At 54.4% G+C, this 16,077-nt stretch overlaps 1 protein-coding gene across 4 annotated transcripts; it reads right to left on the reverse strand.

Annotated features, from left to right (window-relative positions):
* Positions 1-272: 272 nt before the first annotated feature.
* On the reverse strand, positions 273-16,041 carry C1QTNF6 (C1q and TNF related 6). 4 transcript variants are annotated; one of them, XM_074326359.1, is made up of 5 exons: positions 15,810-16,041; positions 15,311-15,371; positions 11,667-11,935; positions 5,026-5,284; positions 273-2,572 (listed from the first exon to the last, which is right to left on the reverse strand). In XM_074326359.1, exons 4-5 carry the CDS (start codon positions 5,276-5,278, stop codon positions 2,025-2,027), a joined length of 801 nt encoding a protein of 266 aa, XP_074182460.1. In that variant the 5' UTR covers positions 5,279-5,284; positions 11,667-11,935; positions 15,311-15,371; positions 15,810-16,041; the 3' UTR covers positions 273-2,024. The 4 variants fall into 4 exon arrangements, with proteins under 4 accessions (XP_074182460.1, XP_074182461.1, XP_019608566.1 ...); XM_074326360.1 differs by lacking the exon at positions 15,810-16,041 and adding an exon at positions 15,619-15,728; XM_019753007.2 differs by lacking the exons at positions 15,311-15,371; positions 15,810-16,041 and adding an exon at positions 14,646-15,087.
* Positions 16,042-16,077: the final 36 nt, after the last annotated feature.

Below are 16,077 nucleotides of genomic sequence, written 5' to 3' on the forward strand. Positions count from 1 at the left end.
CTGACACTCAGAGGAGTAGGGACTTTCCTGAGGTCACAGCCAGGTGTCGCACAGCAGACGCTGAGCTGAGTAGGCTAACATCAAGATGCACGGGCTGCCTGAGTAACCCAGGGGGCTGGTTTCTTTATGGGTGGGGAACCCGTAGAGTGGAGCTCGGGGCTGCCTCAGTCTTTCCAGAGCTCTGGATCTGGACCCCAAGGGAACCAGGACCAGCTGCCCGCCCAAGGTGGGCAAAGAACATTGAGCAGAAAAAAACCAGGCTGAGTCACCAAGAAGACACAAAACCTTTAATCACGCTGGACAAGCAGGGCAGGGAGCAGGGGACTGGGAGTGGTTGTATAGCACCGGCCTTCGTCAGGCCCTTGGGAGGCCCTGCTGCCATCCCCAGCCATGCACCGTGGCTGCCTGGGCTAGGAGTGAGCACCAGAGGCCACAAACCGGGCCCCTTCTGCCCAGTTTGGCTGCATACGCACCAACCAGAACCGGTGGAGGCTGCCTCCCTCTGAGAAGAGGGTCAGGCCACCTGGGTCCTGGGAGAGGAAGGCTGGGAGTGGAAGAAGGGACAGAAAGCCTGAGGTCCCTTACTTGGCCTGGGCTTCTCCCAACACCTCTCTTGGCATCATGGCTCAGAGGAGGGTCCCCCTGACCAACCTGAAATGTTACTCACTTCAGTTCCCCAGACCTGCTGAGGGGTCCAAAGCCTGGTGCCTTCTGTCCTGGCCCATTGCCCAGTGGAGTTTCTAGAGGCAGCACAGGCCAGAGGAGACGCTGCTGGGCAGGAGCTGCCCACCAGGGCCTCAGCACCTTAAAGCCTGAAGAGCCAGGGCACTGGGCTGGCGAGAGGGGCCAAGGGGGATGAGGGAGCACCTGGGAACAGACGTCAGTGTCTGACAGTGGCTGGGAAGCTGGGAGAACGGAGGCCCAGTCACCTTTGGCAGGATGAGCAAGGCCTTGACGGAGCCCTGAGAGCAGGGCAGGGAGGGGCGCTGTCAGGAGGTTCGGTGTCCTCACAGCTGATCGGACCAGCTGTGTGGGGAGCTACGGGTCTGCTCCCTTCTTCCTTCGCTCTCTCACCCCCAAATACCCCCAAGGCCCTGGGTCCTCTCCTCACACCACCCTGCCCTGACCAAGGCCCCTCAGAGGTTTGCTGTAATGATGGGCATTGGGCAGGCAAGAGAGGAATAGGCAGGAAACATCCCCCCACACCTCAGAACCCTGTCCCACTAGCCGTGGGGAGTGTGGGTAAGGAGGGGCCATAGTTTCTGAACGCTCAGAACCCAGACTTATGTAATAAGAGCCCCATGCGTTTCTCTGGGTCAGGTCTCAGAATCCTCTGTGTCTCCCCACCCAGCTGGACCGCATACTCTCACCAAGAGCAGGGCCTGTGTATGACTCACCCCAGCTTTCCCAAGGCCTGGCACAGAGTGAACGCTCAGTGAGCGTTGGATGAAGAACAAATTAGCATCAGCTGCACAGGAGGGGGTAAAGATGAGAGGAAGAGAGAAGGAGGAAGAGACAAGAGAACAAAGGAGGGGAAGTCCTAGAGAAATGGGAGAATTTAAGGATGTGAGGAAGATTCTAGAATGTTTGGAGGATTGCAGAATGTTCAGGAAGTATTAGAATGTTGTGAAAGTTCTAGAATTTGGTTATTCCAGTGGGGTCCATAGACCAGCAACATTAGCGGTGTCACCCAGGAACTCATTAGAAATGCAGAATCCTGGGTCCACTCCACGCCTGCTGGATCAAAACCTGCATTTTAGCACGATCCCCAGGTGATTCATACGCACAATCAAGTTTGAGACACACTGGTCGAAAAGACTGGGAAAGTTCTAAAATATTAGGTTACATGGCTTCTTAAAATATGTCCGAGAGAGGAGAGCAGGCTGGGAGGGAAGGAAAGGAGAGGAGGGCTACCTGGAATGCCAGGCCCGGTGGGCCCACTTTACAGAGGTGAACACTGAGGCCGCACCGGGGAGGAGACCTGCCCACAGCCACCCCACACCACAGCCGGCCTGCTGGAGGCACTAATCGTCCTCCGGCTTGATGAGGTGGCCACTGAAGGTGATGTAGGTGTCCACGTCATCGCTGTACACTGCGTTCTCACGCTCGCGCTTGAAAAGCCGCGCCCAGACGCGGTCGCCAGGCGCCAGGGCCAGCATCACGCTCTGGCTCTGCATGATGCTGCGGTCGCTGGGCTGCGCGTACAGGATCACGGCTGCCTCCTCGTTGTGCACCACGTGCACGTACGTCTCCTTGAAGTTCCAGCTGTGCACGTTGAGGCTGAAGAAGTAGAGGCCACGCAGGGGGGCGACAAAGTGGCCGGCGCCCAGGTCAAAGTGCCCATCTGGGTTGACGAAGACCGTGTCAAAGAGCAGCGGCTGGAAGCCCTCGCTGCTGTGCAGGGCCGTCTTGCGGCCCACCGAAAAGGCAGAGAAGCGCATCTGGCACGGGCCACCAGGGCTGCCCGCCTGCCCCTTGGCACCCTTGGTGCCCTGCAGACCGCGCTCTCCCCGGGAGCCCTCCCTGCCCAGCTTCCCTGGCATGCCCAGCTGGCCTCGGTCTCCTTTGTCACCTGTGGGAGCAAGAAGGGGAGAAGTCAGGGGGAGCACCGGGGCCTGAACCAAGGGGGTATCTACACTTGTTTGTGGAGGGCTCTGCCCCTGCCTGGAGAAGGAGCCAGCATTTATTGAGCACTCCTGCATGTCAGGCATACCCCCTGAGTGCCCCTCTAAAGAAGACACCATGACCCTCTCCACTCACGGAGAGATTAGTGACTCGCCCAGGAGCACACAGCTCAGGAGCAGAAGAGGCAGGACTCCAACTGCAGTGTCTCCGTGCCCACGTGTTCCCCTCCTTGGCAGTTTCCCTCCTACTGTGGGCTCAGTGAGGCCCTGGGGGGTGGGGGGGTCACTGCACCCAGCCAAACTCCTGTGGGGATGTGGGCATGGCAGGATGCACTTTGCATTTCTGACCCAGAGAAGGAACCAAGGAAAATACCTCTGCCACCCCCTCCCCCTACCCAAGGAAATGCCCCAGCAAGGAGCCAGGCAGCCCTTGGCTGGCATTACGCCCCCCTGTGTGACCTTGACCATTTCATGGCTGAGTTTTTTATTTGGCATGTATCTTGAAAAGGATCATGCCTACCTCACAAGGGCGTTCATGAGCCCTCAACAAAGTACCCCACTGGAAAGCACTCTGCAAACTGCAAATATGAAGCAGAATGGCTCACCCAGCACTGCTTGGCCAGTACCCACCTGCCCTGGCAGCAACTAACCTAGTCCCCAGGCAGACACTTCTGCCCAGCCCTTATTCCAGGCTGACTTTGAACAAAGGAGAAGCAGGTAAACATCTATGTCTTGCGGGACCTGATCCCAAATATTTCTCTGCTGCCTGTCACGGAGCCTGAAATGGCACCGTGAGCCCTTTGAATGAACTGCATGGCCCTGTGTTTTCTGGAGGTCCCCTATTGCCACGGGAAGAGTGGAGAAAGGAGCCAAAAGGAAGACACAAGCAGGCCCTTGGGGGAGAAGCCTGGAGAGAAGAGGAGGAGGCGGCCCACAGCTCTTCGGAGATCTGGTTCAACAGCCTCACTAGAGAACTAACTGCCTCATTGTGTGCACCACACTTTACAGTTTGCAGAGCACTCGGTTTGCCCCAGAGGGCTCCGTTGGCCTTGGAGAAGGTGTGATGTGTGAGGTGGTCGGGGAAGAGGGGTGAGGAAGGGAGGCATCCTCACCCACGAAATCTGAATGTGGGAGGGTCTCAGACGCCAGCCCACCCCTGGCTGTGGGACAGAGTGGCCCTGCGGAGACCACAGAGACAGATCCTGGCTCCACCCCGACAACTGTGTGACTCCAGGAGACCTCCTCCCCTCTCAGAGGCTCAGTTTCCCCATCTGCAAAGTGGGATGAATGACAAAGTACCAACTTTGGGGTCGTTGTGAGCAAAGATGGAGGTCAAGGATCTCGAGAGCCAGGCCCCAGCCCCAGCCAATCACAGTCCCTAGCAGCAGAAGTAGTTTTCTTCAGTCTGATTGTAAAGGACAGGGAGCCAGCTCTCACCTGCATGGCCCTAGTGGCCTCCCGTAGTTCTCTCTGCTTCCACCTTGTCCCCTGGCATATATTCACCACATGACATTAGAGGGATCCATTTGAAACCTAAGTTGGATCAGGTCCCTCCTCTGCTCAAACCCTCCCCTGCCTCTATCTCACTCAGAGGAGAACCCAAGTCTCATCCGGGCCCTGTTTTGTCTCCAACCTCAGCTTCTCCCCTTGCCCCTGCTCCTTAAAAACTCCAGGCCTTGGGCAGCTGGATGGCTCAGTTGGTTAGAGTGCCAGTTCTCAACCACAAGGTTGCCGAATAAGATTGAAAACCGCAACTGGACTTGGAGCTGAGCTGCTCGCTCCACAGCTAGATTGAAAGAACAATGACTTGGAGCTGATGGGCCCTGGGAAAACACACTGTTCCCCAATATTCTCCAATAATAAATAAACAAACACAAAACTCCAGGCCCTTTCCTACCCCAGGGCCTATGCACCTGCTTTTCCCTCTGCCTGGAATGTTCTTCCCCAGATACACATGGCTTCTCCCTCACCTTCTCGGTGAGAACTGACCACCCTATTTGATAGGCAACCTGCCCCCATACCTGCACTCCCAAAGCTCCTTACCCAGCCCCACCTTGTCATTTCCATGGCATTTATCACCATTGAACATTCTGTCTCATTGACTTGGGTAATATGTGTATTGCTCACTGTCTGCCTCCAGCCCTAGAATGGAAGCTTGATGGTGGTAGGCATGTCTGTCTGATTTGTTCATGCTCAGGCCCTAGAATTTAGAACCGTCCTGGCACATAGCAGGTGCTCAATTAAAGACTGAATGAAAGAAAGGGTCTGGGACAATTTTCTGTTCTGGTTTCTTCTGCTTCCTCCACCTCACCTCCCTGGCCCAGGAAGAGACCCCCCCCCCCCCAGGCCCTCCCTGTGCCCGACTAGGCCAGTCCAGCCCAAGCTGCATGTGGTTACTCACCCTTCAGGATGGTGATGTTAATGTAGGGCCTGACCTCAGGCAACACGTACGGGAGGGCAGACGGAGAGGCCGAGGACACATCAGCAGCATCAGCAGGGACCAGGGCATCCTCAGAGTCACAGCACCGTTGGCAGTAACCTGGTGTACTGGAGGCCACCGCTTCCCTAGAGGTGGGCTCCTCAGTGGGGACTCCAAACACCAGAAGAGGGAGCAGAAGCACTGCACAGAAGAGGTCTGGGCCAGCTACCCCCATGGCGACCTGGAGCAGGGAAGGAGGGGCAGAAATCACATTTAACTTCACATCTCTGTTGTGCACAGGCCCAACGTGGAGGCTGCCACCCATAGCAAGTGAGCTCCTCACATAACTCGGGGAGAGAGCATCAGTGCCCCCGTTGAACAGACAAGAACTCTGAGACCCACCCAGGGAAGCAAGATCTTCAAGGTCACAGAGACTTGTGGCAGGGTAGGGCCTGGAGGCTGAGAAAAACCTCCCAGAAAAAACCTAGTCCCTGGAGGCTCTGTCACACAAGTACCCCGAAGGAGGAAGTTCTTCTGAGAGAGCCATAGCCAAGAGCAGAGGAGGGTCCTGGGAGGCATGTGCTGGGGCAGGTGAGGAAGATGCCCCAGCTGCCCCTGGGTCATACAACTGAGACTGTAAAATGTTCCCCCTCCCCCCACCTCCCTCTGGTTTGTTTTCTTGCCATTGACTCCACCATGTCCTACAAGCACATGCCACTGGTACAGCCTGAGGAAGGCTAGTAAGCCCTTGGGACAAACACAAAGGATTCTGCAGGATTTTTCTTTAGGAGAGGGGACACGTGACTGAACCCATGGTCTGACGTGTGAGCACCATGGTCCTGACAAAAAAAAAAAAAAGGAAAATTAATTTATTCTAGCAGGAAGGTAGCAACTTCCACCTGAGAAAACACATGGGGTTCTGTGTGGTGTTGGTGTTATTATATTGTTGAGAAGTCAGGAGTAGGTAGGCTGAGTCGTGGGCTACAAGCGACTGCTGGCTTATACAGTGCCTTTGTGCAGGGTAGGAGAAGGCACCCCTCAGGACAGGCAAATTAGAAACAAAAGAGAATGCACCACTGAGGGTGTGGAGCTTGGCAAGGGCTGGTGTCAGCCCACCTCCCCTCTAGGCATCTTTGTGCAGTCAACAACCTCCACAACTCAACCTTACACAGCCTCCCTGCAGAGAAGGCTCAGGAGAGTTCATTCATTGGACAGTGGTTGTGTCAATCATCATAGACCTGCCAATCAGCTGCCAAGGTGGTAAATTGGAATTAAGGGGCTGGACTAGAAAGTCTGGAAAATTCAAAAGGATCAGAGAAGTCCAAGGGTTTGTGAGGATGTGTTTTGGGCTTGGCCAAGAAGGGATCCAGAGTTCCTGGAGAGGGGCAGGAAGTAGCCTGGACACCAGCAGCTGGAGACAGGCCAGGGGGCTGGGTGGGCAGGAAGCTGGGCAAAAAGCCTTTGAAGTGGTGACAGTCTTTGGGGGCTGGCACCAAGTTATCACACGATCAGAAACTCAGCTTTTGAAACCAGACTGGTTTTTACACTTCTGGCGTTTCTTTGTTTATTTCCTTTTGTTCTCCTTTAACATTTAGTACAATTCAAAAATATTTTTCTGTGGTTAATACATGTAGAAAAGGTAAAATTATTACTGTTTTAAATGCCACCCTATCTCTGCTGAGCACTGTGGTAAAAGCTAGGTTTTAAAGGGCCAGAAGCCCTCCCCTGAACACCTCCCTCCCCCTGGGGCTACTACCTGGCTCCTCTCTCCCCACCCTAGTCGGGTTTCCTGGTTCTGCTCAATAAGGCAGGTCAAAGCCTCACAGACCAAGTCCTCTCTGCTCAGGATTATCAATCACCCTGATCTTTTATTTGTAAATTGCACATCCCAGTGGTTTTGAGAAAAGAAAAAAAAAAAAGAAAAGAAAAAAAAAAATCCCCTTTTTCCTGGTCAGAATGTGACCTCATGGGAAAAGGTGAGGTCTTAGTCAGACCTGAGATCCTAGACTAGTTTACAAGTTGTGTGACCTAGGGCTAGTGGCTTACCCTCTCTGGGCTTTCTGCTCCTAGACATTTACAAGGAGAGGACACCACCACCTCCCTCCCAGGTTGTTTGGGAATAATTAAATGCAGGGAAGGTGCCTGTCTTGTGAAAAACTCAATAAAAAGTTTCTTGCTTCCTCCACCCAGCACAAGTTCTTTCCAGTGCCTGCCCAGCATAGTACAAGGAATGGGAAGAGCCGAACTTCTCTCAGAGGACTGGGTCGCTTTAAAGATATTTCTGTTGGCCCAGACAGCTGGGAGTCAAAAGCTCTGAGACATAAACTGTGCCTGAGGGACAGGAAGCAGGAAGCAAAGCAGCTTTGAACAAAAGTAATAATAAGGACCGCCAGGATCATCATGGGCCTTGGGGGAAGAGTGCCAGGCAGGGATCCAGTATGAGGGGCCATGTCACTGGGGGTGATTTAGGGGTCCCTGCTGCTTCCATTTGGGAGCTTCTATTTGGGACCTCTTTGGGGTCAGGGCCTGCTGCACTGAGTTGCTTTGTGTCCCAGCAGGGGTGGGCACAAGCCAGGAGCAGCTGAGGGCAGCCCTTCTCCAGGGACTAAGGTCTCAGTCACAGGAGGGAATGGGACGTGGAGAGTCTAGAGGAGCTAGCCAGGGCCAAAGGGTTAGAGCAGGGCCTGAGATGTGCGACGTGTCCGGGAAGAGAGGAGGGAGGAGAGGAATTCCAGACTCTGACCCCAGCCTCCTCGGCCCTGCCGCCCTGCCATGGGAATTGCAGGACATCCCATCACTCACCCTGCGTCCTGCAGCCTCGCACAGCGGCTCACGGACCGGGGGCCTCGGGGCGGCCTCTGGCTCCTTGGCCCATGTCTGCAATAATAACTTGTTGCTGGTCCAGACCCCCAGGCCCAGACGAGGAAGGAGGGAGTAAGGGATGGAGGCAGGGCGAGTGGGAGGGAGGGCCGGCTGAGGGAGCGGGCTGAGCTGGCTTCCCACTTCCCCTCCTCCCTGCTCCCTCCCCTCTAGCCGCTAGGTTCTCCGGAGATAAAGGGAGCTCTGGATTTTCTTTGCTTAACTCTTTGGTGGTCCAGTGGGGTCTTGTTTGATTCAGAGGCCCAATAAAGTCAGAGCCTGAAGGGGTCCGAGGCCCCTGATATGCTTGCAGGGAAATTGAGGTGGGGTGGGGGAGGGGCAGGAGCCCCTTAAGTTGTTCAGGAAGGGAGAGGCTGGGCTGGAATCCTGCTGCTGGGTGGAGTGGGGGTGCGGCTCCAGTTTAAGCCGAAGAGTGGAGAGGGCACCGGCAGGAGTCTAGCAGCCTCAGGTTCAAATCCTGGCACTGCCACTCAGCAGTTAAGTGACACCCTAGGTATCTGTAGAACTCCAGTCTCCAGTCCCATTCCTGCCATTCATGGAAGGCTCAGTAAAGGCTTGTCCAGTGAAGGTATTACCTCCTCACGTATCAGGTAAGGGTGGCAGCCAGGTCAAAACCCCACCTCAATGGATGCCAAAGTCCTCCTCCTCTGCCTGGAATTTTGCCATGATTGATTCACCCTCCTGGTCTTCTAGAGCCAACTGCCCTATGAAAATGACCCCCAAGAAGTTCACAGGAGGGCAGCCTGTAGAGTGTGCCCCTGGCCTGGGCAGCGACCTGCCTCAGCTTCTTTCAGTTTGGGCTGTGGGAGGTTTAGCAAGGGCCGTAGCCCTGATTCTCTGCAGCCAGAGGCCCCTGTGCAAAGACTGTCAAATGTCCCTTGCCCTCCAGCACGCTCTCATTCTACATTTGTTGAGTACATATTGCCTGGACCTTCTTTGCAGGGGCTTTTGGTACCCAAAGGCTCTCTACATCCATTATTTCAACAAATCCCACCCCAGCCTTGGGAAAGGGAGCTGATGTGACTTGCCTAAGGTCACACAGCTAGTGAAGAGGAACCACGCCCTACAGGATAGAAATGTTCTCCATCCCACTGGACTTCCCACAATGGCACAATGGGCATGGTTGTGGGCAAAGGCTGCAGTTCAGGGTCTGCCCTCTGGAGAGAGGTGACATGATGGCGCTCGGGAGGTGCAGGAGTACAGAGACCTAAGGGAATTTACTAAAGTCTGGGGGTTTGGACACTAAACCCACCCAGTCCCCACTCACAGCTGGGCGAGGTGTGGCGGATGAAACAGCCTCCGTGTGTTCTTGACCAGCTCTCATCTCTGGGCCTGTTTTCCTATTAGCTTGGGGGATAATCAAAGCACAGAATATCCAGGCCTGGAAGGACCCTTAGAGATGATCTAATCCAATTCCTTAATCTGTCCCACAAGGATACTATGACCCAGGGAGGACAAGTCTTTGGCTCAAGGTCACACAGCAGATGGGAGTCCAAGCTGGGATGACAGCCAGACACCCAACTTCTAGCTTTGTGCTGTGTCCCCCTCCCAAATCCACTTGGAGCCCCCCGGGCCTATTTAGGGGCCCAAGGGGGCCCAAAGGAAAGCAGATGGAAGGACTATGGCTGCTGGAAAATTAATCCACACTGGCTGTGCCCTCTATGTGGCCCTGCCCCAGGCAGCATTCCCAGGGCACAGAGCCATGACTGCAGAGGAAAGGAGCCAAGGGGAGCCACCCTCCCAGCCTCCCGACTCTGCTGCCACCAGGAAAAGGGCCTAGTCAGCAACATTGGAGCGGGGAGACAGCTAGCTGTCTCTGAGCTCTCTGGCTTAAAAAGACTAGCATGTGAGGAAAGGGAAAGTGGACAGAGGTTTTCCCTTTGGAGAGAAGCAGGGTGGGGACACAGGAAGGGTTTTGTCAGGGCCTATTATGTGGCCAGCACTCTGTTCCATGTCTCATTCAACAGCCCCTCTGCAAGAGAAGGCTGGTCATCCCCTTAACAGGTGAGAAAGCTGAGCCCTGGAAAGGCACCTGACTCGCCAGCTTCTAGGGCCAGCTCCTTTGGCCCCCAGACACATCGACATCCAGAAAAAGAGCCCCTTGTCCGCCTTGGTCCAGGGCAGCTGGCTAGAAGCAGGGCAGACTACAGAGCAGGACTCAGAAGTATTGTACTTTAATATTTTTCCTCCCACCTTTTCACATGCCTAAAATCCCTCCATTTGTGCATGATCCCGTGGTCTCCCAGCCATTCCGAGACCTCCCCAGCGGGCCAGGTAGCTTGGAGACAGAACTCCAGCCCTGGGGCAGACAAATCTGGGTGATGTCTCAGCTCCACCTCCTTCTCAATGTGTGACCTTGGGCATGTCTCTACCTCTGAGCCTTGGTATCTCTGGGCATGAGAGACATTTGGAGGCAAAGGCCATCTAAGCAGCCTGGTGGAACACCCAATGGTGAGTACGCTCTGCTGGCCGTCCATCAGTGCTTCTCCCTGCCTAAACCCTGAATACGGGGCGGGCATGAACCTATTCTCCTCATGCACACAGATGAGGAAAATGAGGCACAAACTCACTGGCTCTCGAAACCCAGCTCCTAGCCACATCTACCTTCGAGTTCCGAGTTTGGAGAAGGTATAAAAATAGTGACATTTAGTCAGTGCTTACAAAGCCCCGGGAACCCTGCGTGTATTTAAAAAATAAAATATGTGCCTGTCAAAATGTGAGAGAGAACAGAAAACACGGATATCTGGAGTCAGATATGCGAGTTGTGAATGTCAGGTCACAGAGCCAATTGTTCCAAGAACAATTAAGAAACTAAACAAAAGAACCCGTGAGCGCCACCTACTGGGAAGAGCGATCGTGCCCGGAGGCCTGTGATGCCCGCATCCCAGCCAGCACCCACCCCCATCCCACCCACGGTTTGTGATGCCCCCACCCGTCCCATCCCCTTCTTAGGAAACTAGGGGGAAGGAGAAAGAAGAGCCCACTGAGACGCCCTAGCGGCACCAATTCCTTCACTTCTTCCTCCAAATCTCACTCTCCACAAAGTGGACAGAGGATCCAACCCGACCCTCCCTCTTGTGAGCAGCTCGGTCTTTCGGGCTTCCAGGCTGCACTGGGCCTCTCCTTTGACTAGCTAGGTGGATTTTGCTCCCTGGACTCAGTTTCTCCATCCTGTGCTTTCCGCAAACCATGACCCAAAGTGTTAATCTGAGTTGGATTTATCCCACTTCAAGGAGAAACTGAAGCCCCAAGAGGCCCAGAGAAGGAAACAGTCAGTGTTGTCTCAGGCCCTCTGGACCCTGTTGTTACACAGGGGGAAACAGAGGCTCAGGGAAACAGGTGAAGCAACTGGCTCCCTCCCCACGGCCAACTAGTGGCAGAGCCAGGATGATGGAGTCGCCAAAGCGCGTGGGAGGCCAAAGCCAACCTTTCCTCCCCCCAACTCAATCGGCAAAATTAAGGGGAGTGACTCCTCCACCTAGGCCCGGGGAGACCCTCCAGCCCCACCCGCTCCGGCCTCAACTACTGGGGAACGACTGCCACCGGTGGTGGCCACGTTCGGCACCAATCGGGGCCCCCGCTGCGGGAATATTAGCAGGCGTTACGGCACAAAGCCCACCCAGCTCCTGCTCCGGCCTCCAGTCCTCAGTCCCGGAAGCCCAATGAGCGGGTGGGAGGGAGAAGCCGCTGTGGCGCGGGGGAGGGGCCTTTGCGCGTCCAGCGCCGAGCGTAGCGAGTCTAACCGGATCAGGCCGATCTTGGCCAAGCAGAGCTGAGTGCCGCCGAGGAGCCGAGCAGAGCCGAGTCTGGCCGAGCCCAGCGTGTCCAGACGAACATAGTCGAGTCTGACCGAAAGGGGCCGATTAGAGCTGAGTGCCGAGCGAAGCAGCGAGACAGGCGCCACGCGGCGAGGGGGAGGTTCCCGGCGCCCCCTGCCGGACACGGAGCACACGCTGGCCTGGGCCGCAGCCACTCCGTGGCCAATCCGCTGCCTCCTGATCCTGCAGTAGTCCTGTGACATGGGGGTATGGAGCCCATTTTATGGTTGAGGAAACAGGCTCCAAGAGGTTCCAAGGCTGGCCCAAAGGCATGCAGAGCTAGAAGTGGTGGCGCTGGGGTTTGAACCTGACTGTATGGCTAAGAGCTCCTGCCGCTGTGGTGGGCATTGTGTTTGTTTTGTCCTCCTCCTAATTGCTGCCATTTATTATGGCCAGAGAGGAAAGACTCGCCCTGTCTGACAAGCAGAAAGAAGGCCAGAGCACAGAGACAACCTTTCCTCTTACAGGGGGAGAAACCAAACAGAATCTGGGCGTGTTGACCAAGTGTGGCAGGGACAGCAGTTCTCATGTGCAAATATTGACATATTTCCTGGTCATTAAAGCAGATAGCAGGTCAGAGAGGCCATGTCTGACCACAGGCCTAATTTTCCCCCGCTTTAACAAGATGGCTCTAGAGTAGGGGTGTCCAAACTGCGGCCTGTGGGCCACTTTTAATTGGCCTGCAGCAAATTCCAAAAATATATTTAGTTTACTTAAATAAACCAGGTGAAGCAGTACGTACTTCACCTCGAGTGAGTGGCCTGGCTGTTTGTGTATTTTACCGCATATGGCCCTTGGTGAAAAACGTTGAAAAAAGTTTGGACACCCCTGCTCTAGAGTATATGAGCTCCTGGCTGCCTACAGGCTGTGTCCCCAAGTGCCCAAGCTAGCTAGGTCCTGAGGTGTCTGGGACCCTCAAACATGCCAAGTGTGGCCTGGGCACTTTCTTTGAGCCAGTGAAAAAATGAAGGCTGACCTTGCCCTCCAAGCACACACATGCGCATGAGGTGTGTGCCCGTCATTCACCCCTGTGTGCACACTGCCCTGGCCCGCCAAAGGCGCTGGAGGGTGGCTGGTCCTCTAGGAGGCAACCAAGGTCCCCAATGGGCTGACCCTCATGCCTGTTTGGTGTTGCTTGAGGGCATTGTTTGCCACTGCCCAGTACCCACTAAGAAGCTGGCACCAGTGGCCTCAGAGTTCGCTCTACCCCTAGCATCACTCCTCACACCTCAGCCCTCATTTTTGTGGTTCTGAAAAACTACAGACCCTGTACTGGGGGCTAGGAAACTAGGGTTCTTGGTCCTGCCTCTGGTGCTGTGACACTGGGCAAGTCACATGACTACCCCAGGCCTCCCTGTCTTCAGCTGCAAGATGGCTATCATAGCTATTCTCAGGACGTTGAAGGTTTCCCATGCCTCCTTCCCTGTGCACAGACTTCAAGTCCCTCTTTACACTCAGCTAGGCTATAACCCCTCCTGTGGAGACTTCCACCCCCACCCGTGGATGGGTTCTTGATCGTTAAAGCACTTCTCACATTTATTTAACACATGGCACTTACAATGTACTGGGCACTGTTCTAAGCTGTTTATAAATATTAACTAATGTAAACCTCCTAACAATAGAGACATCTGCTCCTATCCTCATCTTAGAGAGGAGGAAACTGAGGCATCGAAAATTTAATTAACTGGCTCAAGATCAAACAAGCAGTGAATGAATGAACTGGGATTCAAACCCAGGCAATTCCAGAATCCAAGAGCCTAATCGCTGCCTCATTATCTCCTATCTCGGTTCCTGAAAGACAGGCTGTGTGCTTCTCTGCCTTCAGTTTGGTGGGGTTGGCAGCTGACCGATAAATACTGGTTGAATGAAAGAGCGAGGAGTTAGTCCATCGTTCTTCTGGAGACCAGGAGTGGAGGGACCATTGTCTCCGTTTTGCAGGTGGGAACTTATAGTATGAGTTTGCTCAGGCTGCTGTAACAAAGCACCACAGACTGGGTGGCTTAACCAACAGAAACTTATTGTCAGTTCTGGAGGCTGGAAGTTCAAGATCAAGGTGTCAGGTAGGGTTGCTACCTCCTGAGAGTGGAGAGAGGGATCTGTTCCAGGCTTCTCTCCCAGCTTCTGGTAGTTTGCGGCAATCTTTGGTGTTCCTTGGCTTGTAGAAGCATCGCCCCAGCATTTTCCCTATGTGTGAACCTGTGTCCAAATCTTTTCTTAAGAACATCGGTCCTATTGGATTAGGGGCCCACCCTACTCCAGTATGATCTCATCTTAACTACTTACATCTGCCACGACCCTGTTTCAAAATAAAGTCACTTCCTCCAAGGCACTGGAGGTTAGGACTTCAACACATGAACTGTGAAGAGGGGTGTAGAGACACAAGTCAACCCACAACAGTAATTAACCTCCTAGAGGTCCTGTCTGACCCAATCTCTATCCCTGCATTGGGCTTCACCTCTGCCTTTCTCGTTTTCATTCACTGTATTCCTCCAGCCTCCAGACCTTAGCACACACAGGTCTTTGTGCTGGCATGCTCATGCTCCACCCTCTGCTCCCAGTGCAGCCCCTCCACTGACCCCCCCAATTATGCTCCCCCAGAACAAACTTCATTTCCCTCCCCACTGGATGGTGATACATTTACTTGTATGGCCACCTGTGAGCGCCAAGAACACAGGACCCATGTCTGTTTTCCTCCACTGTATTCCAGCTCAGTGTCAGGGACTTGTATACAGTGAGTGTTTAGGAAAATATTAACTTAATAAACTATGCCCAGAGAGGTGAGGTAAATGGCTCAAAGCCACACAGCAGGTTCATGGCAGAGTGGGCCTAGGGTCCAGGCCTCCTGACTTTGGGTCCCATGACTTTTAGGAGATGCAGTTCCCCACAGCCTTCCAGTGGACTCACCAAGTGTCTCACCAGGGCCTTCCAGTGACAGGGGAGCACCCTGAGAACTTGAAGGGACAGTGGTCTTGCATAACTCCAGGGAGAACCCCTCACATCACAGCCTGGCATGCTCGCCACCTTTAGAGTGTTTTCTTCTGTGTCTGGAGTCCTGTGGAGACCAGGCTGTCACTTCCCCGTGGGACAGTGGCCTCCTTGTAGATGAGGAGGGCTTGAGGACCTGGACTGTGGGCCACCCCTACGCCAGGCCCTGCGGACTCCTGACTCCTCTCTCTGATGCTGACACTGATGCATGTCCTGGTCCAGAGCCTGGTGGCCATAGGCTGTTGCCTAGCAACTGCCTCTGAGAGACAAGTTCAAGGGAAGGTCTTGGGTCTGAGCAACTTGGATGTCTGGAGAGGAGGAGTCAGGCAGACAGGGTCATCACCACCCCTTCCTGCATGCTCAGCCTCACAACCCCAGAGCCTCCCCTCGCCCTACAGCCCCTAAGGTTCCCATAACCCGCAGATTCCAGCCCCAAACCCCCATCCAATGCCCTTCCATCCCGCTTGCTCTTCCCCCTGTTTATGCAGTCACCACGCTGTACAAATCCAAAGGAAGCTAGAGTCACAGTGTGCAAATTGCCCCCGAGAATTCTCCTCATTCATTCATTTATTCCAAATACTCACATGAAGGTCCCGTAGTGCTGCCAGGCCTTGGAAAAACAGATGCATCAGGCACAGGCCCTGCCTGGAGGGACAAGGCTATCAGGACCCCCACACATGTGCATACACATGAGCATGCACAGGCGGTGACACACTGCCTGTGCAGTGTGGCGGGGAAGCTTGGGGGCTGGGGATCAGCGGGGCGGGGGTGGGGGGGGACCCTGGCCCAGGACACTCCCATGCAGCCCTTAGCCCTCAGCAGTCCTCTGTTCCCACCCCATTCACCCCTGCCACATGCACAGCAGGCCCTTGGTGTTAATGCACCAACATACACTTGCTCATGGATATGGCTTGAGATGTCCTGAGTACCTACTAGGTATCCTGCACTGTGTTCACAATCCACCCCACCCCCATTCCAGTTTGTTGTTGTTACTGCCTTTCTCACCAACCTTTGCCATTGGCATCTGTCCCCCACCCACCTCCCACACTACTGGTCAGACCAGACTGTCCATCAGTGTCTCACCTTCTCTCTGGCTGGAAGGATGGTCACATGACTCAAACCTGGCCAATCATGGCACTCTATCACCTTGTCTTTGGTGATTGACCCAAGGGGCTACCATGTGACCTAGTTGGAGCCAATCAACTTTCTTCCATGAAATTTGATGTTTGGACAAGGGAAGAGAGTATATCTACTTCTTTGGGATCAAGACCTATGATTGTAGGCTGAGGCTTGTCAGGGGTATCTTCCATGTCACCTGGAGGACTGGGACTCTGGGAGGCCTGGGCACACA

The sequence above is a fragment of the Rhinolophus sinicus genome, linkage group LG02, assembly GCF_036562045.2.
Source record: "Rhinolophus sinicus isolate RSC01 linkage group LG02, ASM3656204v1, whole genome shotgun sequence".
Lineage (NCBI taxonomy): Eukaryota > Metazoa > Chordata > Mammalia > Chiroptera > Rhinolophidae > Rhinolophus > Rhinolophus sinicus.